Below are 13,268 nucleotides of genomic sequence, written 5' to 3'. Positions count from 1 at the left end.
GGAGCGCAGCTGCCTATGCAGTCGACTTCCGCATCGCGGCTGCGAGGTCTGGCTGGAATAGCACTGCCCTCCGCGCCGCCTTTGTAAACGGACTGTCATTGGTTCTTAAGGAGCACCTGGTGGCTAAGGACGAACCGCGGGATTTAGATGGGCTTATTGACCTCGTCATACGATTAGACAATCGGTTAGAAGAACGCCGTCAGGAACGAGACGAAGGGCGTGGCCGGGCACGCGCCGTCCCTCTCCCTTCCGGTTCTGACCGTGCTCCGCCCTCCCCACGTTCCACGGCCCCTGCGCTCCGTGTGGTTACAGCTCCCCCTGCTGACGAAGCTATGGACACGAGCAGGGCCACATTTAGGGCACCAGCTACACAGAGGAGGCTGGCCCGCGGGGCGTGTTTTGTTTGTGGCTCGGTAGAGCATCAGGTAAGAGACTGCCCCGAGCGGTTAAACACCAACGCCCGCCCCTAGAAACTGGGCTACGGGTGGGCCGAGACATTCACGTGGGACACACCCACATTGCCACACGACTCCCAGTTACAATCCTTTATGAGGATTCAACCCTGAAGGCCCCAGCACTGGTGGACACGGGCTCTGAAGGGAATCTGTTAGACAGCAGATGGGCCAGGGAGATAGGGCTCCCTCTGGTGGCGCTTACCTCGCCTGTGCAGGTGCGAGCACTAGATGGCTCCCTACTCCCTCCAATCACGCATAAGACACCACCTGTAACTCTGGTGGTGTCAGGAAATCACCGGGAGGAGATCGAGTTTTTTGTGACTCCTGCTACCTCCCGAGTGATTTTAGGGTTTCCCTGGATGTTAAAACACAATCCCCGGATCGATTGGCCGTCCGGGGTAGTGGTTCAGTGGAGCGAGACCTGCCATCAGGTATGTTTAGGTTCCTCGGTTCCTCCCGGTTCCCAGGCTAAGGAGGAGGTCAGAGTCCTGCCCAATCTGGGGATGGTGCTGGTGGAGTACCACGACCTTGTTGATGTGTTCAGCAAGGATCTGGCGCTCACCCTTCCCCCCCACCGTCCGTACGATTGTGCCATTGATTTGGTTCCAGGCGGTGAGTTCCCGTCCAGCAGGCTGTACAACCTCTCACGGCCTGAGCGCGAATCAATGGAGACCTACATCCGGGACTCCTTAGCCGCCGGGGTGATCCGGAATTCCACCTCCCCGATGGGTGCAGGTTTCTTTTTTGTGGGTAAAAAAGACGGCGGACTTCGTCCATGCATTGATTACAGGGGACTGAACGAAATCACGGTTCACCCGTTGCCCCTGTTGGATTCGGTGTTCACGCCCCTGCATGGAGCCCGAATATTCACCAAGCTTGATCTTAGAAATGCGTATCACCTGGTTCGGATCCGGAAGGGAGACGAGTGGGAGACGGCATTCAACACCCCCTTAGGTCACTTTGAGTACCTGGTCATGCCGTTCGGTCTTACAAACGCCCCCCGCGACGTTCCAAGCTTTGGTTAATGATGTCTTGCGGGATTTCCTGCACCGGTTCGTCTTCGTATACCTAGACGATATACTCATCTTTTCTCCGGATCCTGAGACCCATGTCAAGCATGTACGTCAGGTCCTGCAGCGGTTGTTGGAGAACCGGCTGTTTGTGAAGGGCGAGAAGTGTGAGTTCCACCGCACATCTTTGTCCTTCCTGGGGTTCATCATCTCCTCCAACTCCGTCGCTCCTGATCCGGCCAAGGTTGCGGCGGTGAGAGACTGGCCCCAACCCACAAGCCGTAGGAAGCTGCAACAGTTCCTCGGCTTTGCAAATTTCTACAGGAGGTTCATTAAGGGCTACAGTCAGGTAGTTAGCCCCTTGACAGCCCTGACCTCACCAAAAGTCCCCTTCACCTGGTCGGATCGTTGCGATGCCGCGTTCAAGGAGTTGAAACGGTGCTTCTCATCTGCACCCGTTCTGGTGCAGCCCGATCCTAGTCGCCAGTTAGTGGTTGAAGTGGACGCCTCGGACTCAGGGATAGGAGCCGTGCTGTCCCAGAGCGGGAAGGCCGATAAGGTCCTTCACCCGTGTGCCTATTTTTCCCGTAGGTTGACCCCGGCCGAACGGAACTATGACGTCGGCAATCGAGAACTCCTTGCGGTGAAAGAGGCTCTTGAAGAGTGGAGACATCTGTTGGAGGGAACGTCCGTGCCATTCACGGTTTTCACTGACCACCGGAACCTGGAGTATATCAGGACCGCCAAGCGGCTGAATCCCAGGCAAGCCCGCTGGTCACTGTTCTTCGGCCGTTTTGACTTCCGGATCACCTACCGTCCCGGGACCAAAAACCAGAGATCGGATGCCTTGTCCCGGGTACATGAAGACGAAGTCAAAACGGAGTTGTCGGATCCACCGGAACCCATCATCCCGGAGTCCACTATCGTGGCCACCCTCACCTGGGACGTAGAGAGAACCATCCGGGAGGCCCTGGCACGAAGCCCGGACCCCGGAACCGGGCCGAAGAATAGACTTTACGTCCCACCAGAAGCTAGGGCTGCAGTCCTGGACTTCTGTCACGGCTCTAAGCTCTCCTGTCATCCAGGGGTGCGAAGAACCGTGGCAGTTGTCCGGCAGCGCTTCTGGTGGGCGTCCCTGGAGGCCGACGTCCGGGATTATATCCAGGCCTGTACCACCTGCGCCAGGGGCAAGGCCGACCATCGCAAGGTTTCGGGATTGCTACAGCCGCTGCCCGTGCCTCATCGCCCCTGGTCTCACATCGGCCTGGATTTTGTCACGGGCCTCCCGCCGTCCCAGGGCAACACCGTCATCCTCACGATAGTGGACCGATTCTCAAGGCGGCCCACTTCGTGGCCCTCCCGAAGCTCCCAACGGCCAGGAGACAGCGGACCTCCTGGTCCACCACGTCGTCCGGCTGCATGGGATCCCAACAGACATCGTCTCCGATCGCGGTCCCCAGTTCTCCTCGCACGTCTGGAGGAGCTTCTGCCGGGAACTGGGGGCCACGGTCAGTCTCTCATCCGGGTATCATCCCCAAACCAACGGGCAAGCAGAACGGGCCAACCAAGAGATGGAGCAGACCCTGCGTTGTGTGACAGCCACGCACCCGGCGGCCTGGAGTACCCATCTGGCCTGGATCGAGTATGCCCACAACAGCCAAGTGTCGTCAGCCACCGGCCTCTCCCCTTTTGAGGTGTGTCTAGGGTATCAGCCCCCGTTGTTTCCGGTGGTTGAGGGAGAGGTCGGTGTGCCCTCAGTCCAGGCCCACCTGCGGAAGTGCCGTCGGGTGTGGCGAGCCGCCCGTTCTGCTTTGCTGAAGGCCCGGGTGAGGACAAAGGCCCATGCAGACCGTCGGTGGACCCCGGCCCCTACGTATCGTCCAGGGCAGGAAGTGTGGTTGTCAACCAAGGACATTCCACTCCAAGTGGCCTCCCCGAAACTACAGGAACGATACATAGGTCCCTTTAAAATCCTCAAGGTCATCAGTCCCGCCGCAGTGAGGCTTCAGCTTCCGGCCTCACTGCGGATCCATCCCGTGTTTCACGTGTCAAGGATCAAACCACATCACACCTCACCCCTCTGTACTCCGGGTCCGGCACCATCTCCTGCCCGGATCATCGATGGCGAGCCAGCTTGGACGGTGCGCCGGCTTTTGGATGTCCGACGGATGGGCCGGGGCTTCCAGTATTTGGTGGACTGGGAGGGGTACGGTCCCGAAGAACGCTCCTGGGTGAAGAAGAGCTTCATCCTGGACCCGGCCCTCCTGGCCGACTTCTACCGCCGCCACCCGGACAAGCCTGGTCGGGCGCCAGGAGGCGCCCGTTGAGGGGGGGGTCCTGTTGTGTGGGCCGCTGAAGAGGAGGTACTGCTGGCCCACCACCACCAGAGGGCGCCCTGCCTGGAGTGCGGGCTCCAGGCACTAGGGGGCGCTGCCGCCTTGCAGGAGCAGCCAGAGTGACAGCTGTCACCCATCACCTGCGACAGCTGTCATCAATCATCGGATCTGCAGGGGTATATCAGCAGGACGGCATCTCCACCTCATTGCCGAGATATCGCTGTACCAAAGAGGTAACGTTCTCAGCCGATTCTATTGTCTTCCTGACAGTAATACTTTGTTGCTTGTGTGCAGACAGTGAGTAGTACAGCTGGAGACTGTATTGGACTTTTTTGGATAAGTACTCACATTCTTACACTACAGTATTTTTCTGATGAGAGGTGGAGGTGGTGTTTCCACCCTACGTGTTGCTGGGTGCTGCCGCACCCACACCTGACTGTTTCTGTTCCTCGCCAGCAGTACCGGATCCGACGAGCGGAGGCAGTGGCCACCTGGGAGTTCGGGACTTGGCGGCTCCAGTATTCCCGGGGTTCGGTGGCGGAGGAAATCGGGTGGTTCCGGTTCGACTTGGACAGACATCTCCTATCTTCGAGCCTGCCCACACGACACCGTTGACATTTGGCTTATTTCGACATTGTAATCAGTTGTGTTTGTTGTGCGTGTTTCACAACAGTAAAGCTTTGTTATTTGACTTCCTCCATTGTCCGTTAATTTGCGCCCCCTGTTGTGGGTCCGTGTTCCTACACTTTCCCAACAAATCCCTCAAATTTGTTGACCAACAGAACAAATGATCCTTACAAGATCATTCACCAAAGTTATAGCAAATAATTCCATGTACTTTTTGCAGAATTAGTGTGTGTGTGTGTGTGTGGGGGGGAATTCAAAGCAGATTCAAACCCAAACTGTTCAGAATGCTGGTATCTATTATGGGAAATTCCCTCATTGTTATGACATGAAAGTAAGGCTGGGATCACGTGGTTTTGTTTACATTCTGTTGTCAAAGGGAATTCTCCAGAAACCATGTGGATCTGACAGACAACAACAAAGCAGGTACCATTTTCACTTGTGGGCTTCAAAGAAAGAGAAGAAATGAGAAACAACATAGAAAATCAACTATAAGGGGATGGAGGGAAAGTCAAGGATCCCTGTGTCTGCTAGATTATACTGAGGTAACTTCTTTGATTCTCTATCGTTATCAAAAATATTCCTGTTGCATGCCACTGATTTGACTTGACTTTTTTTTTCTTTTTTTTCTTTTTTTGAAAATGCGTACGCCGTTTCTTTTGGAAAACATAGACCACTGACATGATACTCCTCTTCAGCTCTTCAGCAGTAAACAAACATTATTGAAAACATAGACCAATGACATGTTGTATTCACTACTAATAATCCAGCCACTCACTATTTTTAAATTATGCAATATTTCAAGTTGCACACAATACTCTCGCTAATTTATATACTTTAATAACTACTTATATAACCACACTACACTCTTCTTCTATTTTTTTTATGATTCCATCCCTTTTGTTTGTTTTAGCTGGTTTGCTGATGCAGTCAAAACATATGATCAGTGACTGAGTCATGACTTTGATGCAGTGACTTTCCTGTTATTAGGTAAGAATTATGATTTCCTTTAAAGAGAAAAGCAAATGGAAAGAATAAAAAAAGTCATATCATTCAAAAACTGATGAAGAAAACGGGGCGCTTCTGTAGGACAAAAGAGAAAGGGCATCCAAGCTGAGGAAAGAAAGGGTGAATCCAAGAAGTACCAAAGAGCAGCTAACATCCTTTAATCCAACAATGTAACAAAAATACTCCATATAAAGAGGCTTGAACATGATGATATTAGTTCTCTTTCTCTTTTTAATAGTTATGATGATTAGTAACATTTACCATCACATGGTGATTGGTAGTCGACATGCTAGTTAATAAAAAAAATAAGATGTAGATAACAACAGCATTCATCAAGCTTTTAACAGAAAACAAAAATGTATTTTGTATTTCTATTTTAAATTAATTTTTTAAATCAAGAAAATCTGATGAACACAAAGTGAGGGACCAATAATTGACTGTTTTTCAAATAAATGCAAGAAAAGAAAATCTGATGGAAAGGTAATATTTATAAATACATACATATCATAACACGTCATGACAAAAAAAGAAACATTTGCAAAAAAAAGTGTGTTTTGGACCATTTTTTGACTTGCTTGTGACATTTAGTTAAGGTTTGCAATGAAATCAGAAAACATTTTAACTTTAACTTAATTCAACAAGTTTCTTTGTGGTATTTAAGCATAATTTATCATTTAAAATATAGTAATGAAATAGTTTCACACATCAATTAAATATGTGCCCACAGTCTAAATTATATATTAAATAAATCATTCTTCTTCTGTTGTACATTTCCGAACAGTAGGTGGCGGTGTATTATTTACAATCCGCATTTAAAAAAAAGTCAAAGAAGAAAATACACCAATGAAAATCGCGTGTTATTACATCAGCACGTTGCTGTGTGTCCGGAGAAGCGTGTGAGGTGAATGATAGCGCGCCAAACGACTTCGCAGGTGGACGTAAGAGGCTCGTCTGAAACCTGAGTGGTATATACTGTGAACGGCCCCCGGTCGCTGTCAAGATGGGCTTGCTGGAGCGCTGTCAGGAGCTCTTTAGCACCTCCAGTCTGTACGAGGTTCTCGGCATCACCAAGGCGTCGACGGAGGCAGAAATCCGGCGGAGCTACTACAAAGTATCGCTGAAAGTCCATCCGGACCGAGCTCCCGACGACTCGCTGGCTACAGAGAAATTCCAGGTGGGTTCTCGTAGTCAACCGGCAGACGAACTAAAGCCGAGGTAGTTAGCAATCACAGCTAGCATGTCTGTGGTTAAAAGGTGTCGCTGAGGGTGAAAACTTTTTTTTCTACCCAATTCTCTAGAATATTAGTGTGATTATATTAAACATTCTCAAAGGCCCACAGTTTGTATACCTGTTTAAGATCTCTTTCTACATTTAAGATATTCTTTTGACGTTGCTTTAGTTTTTGTGACGTATGTCACGGAAGTCATTATGTTTTTGCTCTGGGACACGCTCATGCACCGGTAGAAGAATTGATTGACCATTGTAATTAATTTCTTCAGTAATAATTGACAAGCTCAGTTAATTTTGAAAATCCTCTCATTATTTTAAATTCTTTATCAAGGATGAATGCTAAACTTGAGATGCATTTTCTCAAATATGATTGCACTTTTATTCAGGTTTTTTTTTTTATCATTTTTGGAGTGTCACAAAAAAGCACCCCAACTTATTTATGTCCCTCTTCTGTATATAATGAAAGTTATATAGTTATGTGCCAGCCAAGACAACTTCATGTGAAACCAACCAAGGGCGCAATATCCATGGTCAATATTGACCGATGGAGGCCATCATCACCATAATGAAAGTTGTTTTTTCCTTTAATCCACTTTTCAGACAAACTAAATGATCAGTAATAATAATCATTCTCTGATTACATCATCATGAAATTGATCTACTTCCAGTGATCTGTTTTGGATGCTTCCACTTTCCCCTGTTTTTATTTGCATAATTATAGTGGGGGGGCAGAGTCACACATTTGACCAACATCTCGATCAGTTACCAAGTAATTGTACTGGTCATTATTACTCCTTTTTAAAGAGGTCTGAAATTTCTGGTTGATGTTTTACTTTCTGTCCACAACAGATGATTATTTGCTGTCAAAATAGTTATCAAGGTTCAGAAAGCAAAAACATCACACTGCTATCATGAGCAGATGTTAACTGACAATAACAGCCAAAGTTTAACGAGGAAACTATGGGTCATATTTTAATTTTGTCGACGTGAACTTGGTGTACCTGCTGTAGAGCTGTCTCGTGCTCCCTACAGGTGTTGGGTAAGCTGTACGCTGTGCTGAGCGATAAGGAGCAGAGGGCTGTTTATGATGAGCAGGGTGTGGTCGACGAAGAGTCGGACATCCTGAGTCAAGATCGCTGCTGGGAAGACTACTGGAGGCTGCTGTTCCCAAAGGTACTGAAGCACAGCAGAGGTTCTGTAGATGTTCAGTGGCGAGTGAAGTGAAAATGTCCCAGTGGTTGTGTTGTCTTGATTCCAGCTTGCTGTGTCTCACATTGTCTTTGCTAGATTACAGTGCAGGACATCCTGGAATTTGAGCAGAAGTACAAGGGTTCTGAAGAGGAGCGGAAGGACTTGATCCAGCTGTATGTGCAGCACCAGGGCGACATGGACGCCATCACGTCTTCAGCCTTGTGCTGCTCCCAGGAAGATGAGCCAAGACTCTGTGACATCATAAAGGAAGCCATCAAGAGTGGAGAAGTCACCGCGTTTCCTGCCTTCACACAGGAGAACGAAAAGAAGAAGCGAGCTCGTAGAAAGCGGGTAAGAAATGGGGAAAGTGGATCTTCTCTGTGCACTCTGAGCATCCTTCTAGTTGGTCTGTTAAGAACCGCATTGATAACTTGGAATCTAGTTGAAGACGTGTGGTTTGTGAATTTCAAAATGTCAAACAGTGGTTTTGTTGTACTGTGCGTTTCCCGTAGGCTGATAGAGAGAGACGAGAAGCAGAAGAGCTGCAGAAGAAGATGAGACTCGGTGATCAGGACGACAGTCTTGTGAAAATGCTCAAGGTAGTAAATGCATGAACATGTATTTGATGTTGACCTAAAGAATTGGAAAAGTATTGCTAACGTTTTTATCATTTCACAGCAAAAACAAGCATCCAGAGAGCAGAACTTTAACAGTTTCCTGTCTGACCTTGAAGCAAAATACTCCAAAACAAGTGGAAAATCCAAAAAAGGACAAGAGGGAAAAAAGTGAAGTGTGACATTACTACAGTGTTAAGTTGTGTAAATATTCGACTTCTGTTCATTAATAAAAAAATAAAAAAAAAGATCAAGCTTCTTAGATCATCTGAAGTAGACGTCTTAGCATGGAATTCTGTGTGCATTTTTATTTTTCTGGCATCAGTATACAATATATCAATATTTTGTGGTGTTAAAGTCAGTTTTTTGTGTGTATCATTAATAAATTGAATTTTTATAGAAAACAAAGCTTCATTAATCTGAAGTAAATCTTACTTGACGTAGCTACCGTATTCGCCAAAAATTTTCATAAGTCACATTATGCTGGTTAAATCGTCAAGGTGTGACAGGATTATTATATAAATGAAGAAAAAAATGTGATCTATTAATGTCCCATGATGTTTGTAACATTGAAATCATAATTAAAAAAAGCTGTCTTAAGGTTAGTCCACCACCTGCTGGTAGAAACTCTTACTACAGCTATCATAAATCAGTTCATGTACAAGTCCTATTCCACGTTCCAGTTACTTCAGAAGTCATAACGGTGGGTACAACTAACCAAAGAGTTAGCTTCAATACCTACTAATCTGCTAACTTAATTGTAATGCTAAACTGGAAAAAGTTAAAGCTACTGCTAACTTTTATTCTATAAATTTAGTCGAGTAAATCAATCGATCACTTGGATATGAGGATAATGTGATCAAGTGACTTGTATAGATCTGTTAGCACTCACACAGCCAATATTCATTGAGACATCTTAAAAAATTAGTGTTTCAAGAAGGAGAAAAATGGCTATAATGTCACTATTTTTCATTGCTGTCTCTGGAAAGTTATTTTGGAGGCACAAAGATGAGCTACTATTGCTGGCAAGTACAATAGAAGGCTTCAAGATGTACAGATTCCCTTCAGATTACAATGTATTTCCATTAAAAACCCTGAGCAGTCTGGACGTGCACAGTAACAGAGGTATAAGTTAAAGTTCAATGCTCTGACACTCGCCGATTCGAGGAAAGTGGGACTTGAGTCATTTCTGTGATTAAAAGCCCGGCCATTTTAATTTTTTCACACCGTGCTCAGACTTGGACCTGCACCCATTAAACCAATGCCAGTTGCACCTTTCCAACTGAGAACAGATGATCAAAGTCTCGTTTGTTACAACACCAGAGACGGGACCTGTCGTGCACTGAGAGAAATGTGCTGAATGTGTTGCTGATGGGCAAGAGCCTTCACTGCTGCAGAAGCACGTAAAAAAAAAAAGTCAATTCTGTCATTCACTGACTTTTTTTTTTTTTCCCTCATTTGTGTAGAGGTCAAACCTTACATGAACTGTAGGTGGTGCAGTCTTGCTTGTGATGTGCATTTGGAAAATATTCACACCTTCACTTTTTCCATATATTTTTTTATGTTACAGCCTTACTTGAAAATGGAGCAAATACATTTTTCCCTCAAAATTCTACTCTACACCCCATAACGACAACTTAGTTTTTTTCTTCTGAAATTTTTTCTAATTTATTAAAAAAAAAAACAACTAAGAAATCACATGTACATAAGTAAGCACATGTTTTGCTCAACACTCAATGCCTTTGGCAGTAATTACAGCCTTAAGTCTTCTTAAATATCAATCAACTTCAATCAACTTTTTTCTTGTATAGCGCCAAATCACAACAAACAGTTGCCCCAAGGCGCTCATGATGCCACAAGCTTGGTGCACCTGTCTTTGGGTAGTTTTGCCCATTCATCTTTGCGGCACCTCTCAAGCTCCATCAGGGTGGATGGGAAGCGTCGGTGCACAGCCACAGAGTAGTCCTGAAGCCACTCCTTTGGTATCTTGGCTGTGTCTTAGGGTCATTGTCCTGCTGAAAGATGAACAATCCTGTCTCGGAAGTCTACAGACAATTCCTTTGACTTCATGCTTGGTTTATGCTCTGACATGCACTGTCAACTGTGGGACCTTATATGTAGACAGATGTGTGCTTTTCCAAATCATGTCCAATCAACTGAATTTACCCCAGGTGGACTCCAGTTATGCTGTAGAAACATCTCAAGGATGATTAGTGGAAAAAGGATGCACCTGAGCTCAATTCTGAGCTTCACGGAAAAGGCTGTGAATACTTATGTACGTGTGATTTCTTAGTTATATGTGTGTGTGTGTATGTACATATATATTTGAAAAATAAATTTCATCTATTTTGGAATAAAGCCATAACTTAAAATGTGGAAAAAGTGTAGTGCTGTGAATACTTTCCGGACGCACCGTACAACAGAATTCCTGAGGGTATTTGTGTTATAAAAGATACACCAAACTTTTTTAAGAATCTTTTTAAAAATGTAATTTATCATTTTCTGCACATTCACGTATAGGTACATAAATATCCAAATTCAGTGTAATACAGCAGCATACAAATTCATAATTTCAGCATTCTGTACATGAGGATGGAGAGTTATTGTCAAATGTTTGGCAGCCACATCAGCTGATTGTGAGATTTAAAAAAAAAATACATATCCTGTGACAACAAACAAAACCTGTAAACAAACAAAAATCTGAATAAAAAAATTGTCAAGTTATGTTTTCTATGCACTTGCTGCAGTAAGTTGCACTCCATCATGCGTGAAGCAGTTTAGGTGAATTACAAGCCAGGTCTGCTGGATCTGGATGAGATGCCTCCCCGGGTGTAAGACCGCAGTGGGATTGACACAGGCACCAATGGAGCTAAGACAAAGAGGAAGGACAAGTCTAAAACTACTGTATAAGACATCTCTCCTCCCCACCAATAAACAAATCTTAAAAATATCTTACAATCACAGATGAGACTTCTTTGCCACACATCTACAACAATAAGTGGAGCCAAGCACCCATAAAAGGCACGCCTCAACAACAGGTGAAATGATGGCTTTGGTCAAATGGCAGTTGTCTACATTTAAACACCATAACCATTTAGCTCTACAACTTTAACAAGATCACCACAAGAACCAGCATGAATTATTCAGAAATAAAGCAAAAACTCACAATTACAAATATTTATTGTTCTCCCAGACGTCCCTGCAGCTCCTGTGTCAATTATGTCCATTCATGAGGACTGATGGCTATTTAAGCTCATGCCGTACTTCTGCAATTCTATATCACAATGGAGCCATGTTATTTTCACTGCTCAAACTCCATCAGGAGAGATTTATAAAAGGCATTTATAAAGGAATAATGTCACATCATGTCACGCCTTTCTTCCATGTCAGATGGGAAAAGACTTGCTGTATTTGTTTCTGATCACTGAAACAGTTAAAGTTTTAAAGTCTCCACAACTACTTTCCCTCCTGCCTTCACAGGGAACCTCTGAGGATCTTTGGGTATTTACACATCTGAAATGTGCTCAGAACTGTCACTGATCTTCCATGTATCTTCAATCATTACACCAGTGGTGAGCATATCTTCACAACTGACTGATGACATTAGGACATGACATGATAATCTGATGAACTGAGATGGGGTAGTTTTCACTATTTATTGCATCACTGCTTTGTGTAACCTTGCCTGTTTTTTATTTTGTTTTTTGGTCACAATGTGCTTCTATTAGCAGTATTTTCCAGATTTGGTCTTCAGAAAGTTTTTTTCCCCAAAAAACATGTCTTGAAAAAATGGGGTTGTCTTATAATCATCTTATATTCAGGCCAATGCAAAAATTATTGTATTTAAATCCAGCAAATAAATTCCAATTCTAGAAGTGTTTCACACTGCCAAATGGACTGACCTGGAATAAGAGTTTGTGGGTCTGGCTCCTCTTCATCTTCAATGGTGAGTGACCCAGGGGATGATGGGAAAATGAATCCAAGAAAGAAGAACTGCTGACGCCAAGACTGATGCCTGTCACGCCGATTGCAAGAGAATCTGATAGCATCGAGAGATAAAAGAATATAGCACCAAATGCATCTTATAAAATCAGGTATTGGTCAAGCCATTCCTCTTCCATAAGCATGTTAAAATTAAACTGCACAAATGATTAATGAGATTAAATGAGGCATTTCTGACCTGTGCCCACAGATGCTCTGGCAGGCCGACCCTGTCTGATGCTGTCCAGTACTGTGAAGGAACGGCGGTACGGGGTGTCTGACTGAGGGGAGGAGGATTCACAAAAATCCATTACTGCAATTGATTGTATAAATCAAACAAACAACACTAAAGTGATTCCGACTCACACCTGAAAGTCAGACCTTCAGAATCTGATCTAATTCCACACTTAAAGTGACTTTAGAGTGTCTTTACCCTGTACGTGTGTGTGGTGTTTGGTCGAGGAAAGCTGTCCAGTATGTTGTAACGATCCTTTGGTACCGAGCTACCGTCTTCATCATGTGCAGCGCTGTGGGCATGGCTGGACAGGGCCTTTGTGACGCTAACAGGGCCAAAAAGGGCATAAAGTTATTGCTCTCAAAACCCTGACATGACATTTTTAAAAAGTACTGTATGATCTGTTCTTTACCGGTAGGTTTTAAAATCCAATCAATCCCCTTTGAAAATCTGAGCATCTTAAACATCAGTAAGTGTAACACTTGCTGTGGTTATTATTCAGGCTGTACGAAAGAAAAGTGCAGTTGAGCGGTTCTGTACCTGTGTGAGTTTGGACTGGTGTGCTGAATGGGAAGGGTCTGGG

At 45.2% G+C, this 13,268-nt stretch overlaps 1 protein-coding gene across 1 annotated transcript; it reads left to right on the top strand.

The window, feature by feature from the left end:
• The first annotated feature begins 6,338 nt into the window (after positions 1 to 6,338).
• On the top strand, positions 6,339 to 8,711 carry dnajc9 (DnaJ (Hsp40) homolog, subfamily C, member 9). Its single transcript, XM_034184592.1, has 5 exons — positions 6,339 to 6,607; positions 7,697 to 7,837; positions 7,952 to 8,206; positions 8,368 to 8,454; positions 8,534 to 8,711. Exons 1-5 carry the CDS (start codon positions 6,434 to 6,436, stop codon positions 8,642 to 8,644), a joined length of 768 nt encoding a protein of 255 aa, XP_034040483.1. The 5' UTR covers positions 6,339 to 6,433; the 3' UTR covers positions 8,645 to 8,711.
• The last annotated feature ends 4,557 nt before the right edge of the window (positions 8,712 to 13,268 follow it).

This window comes from Thalassophryne amazonica, chromosome 13 (genome assembly GCF_902500255.1).
Source record: "Thalassophryne amazonica chromosome 13, fThaAma1.1, whole genome shotgun sequence".
Taxonomy (NCBI): domain Eukaryota; kingdom Metazoa; phylum Chordata; class Actinopteri; order Batrachoidiformes; family Batrachoididae; genus Thalassophryne; species Thalassophryne amazonica.
Note: the sequence above shows the minus strand (reverse complement) of the source record. Positions and strands in the feature narration are given on the sequence as shown.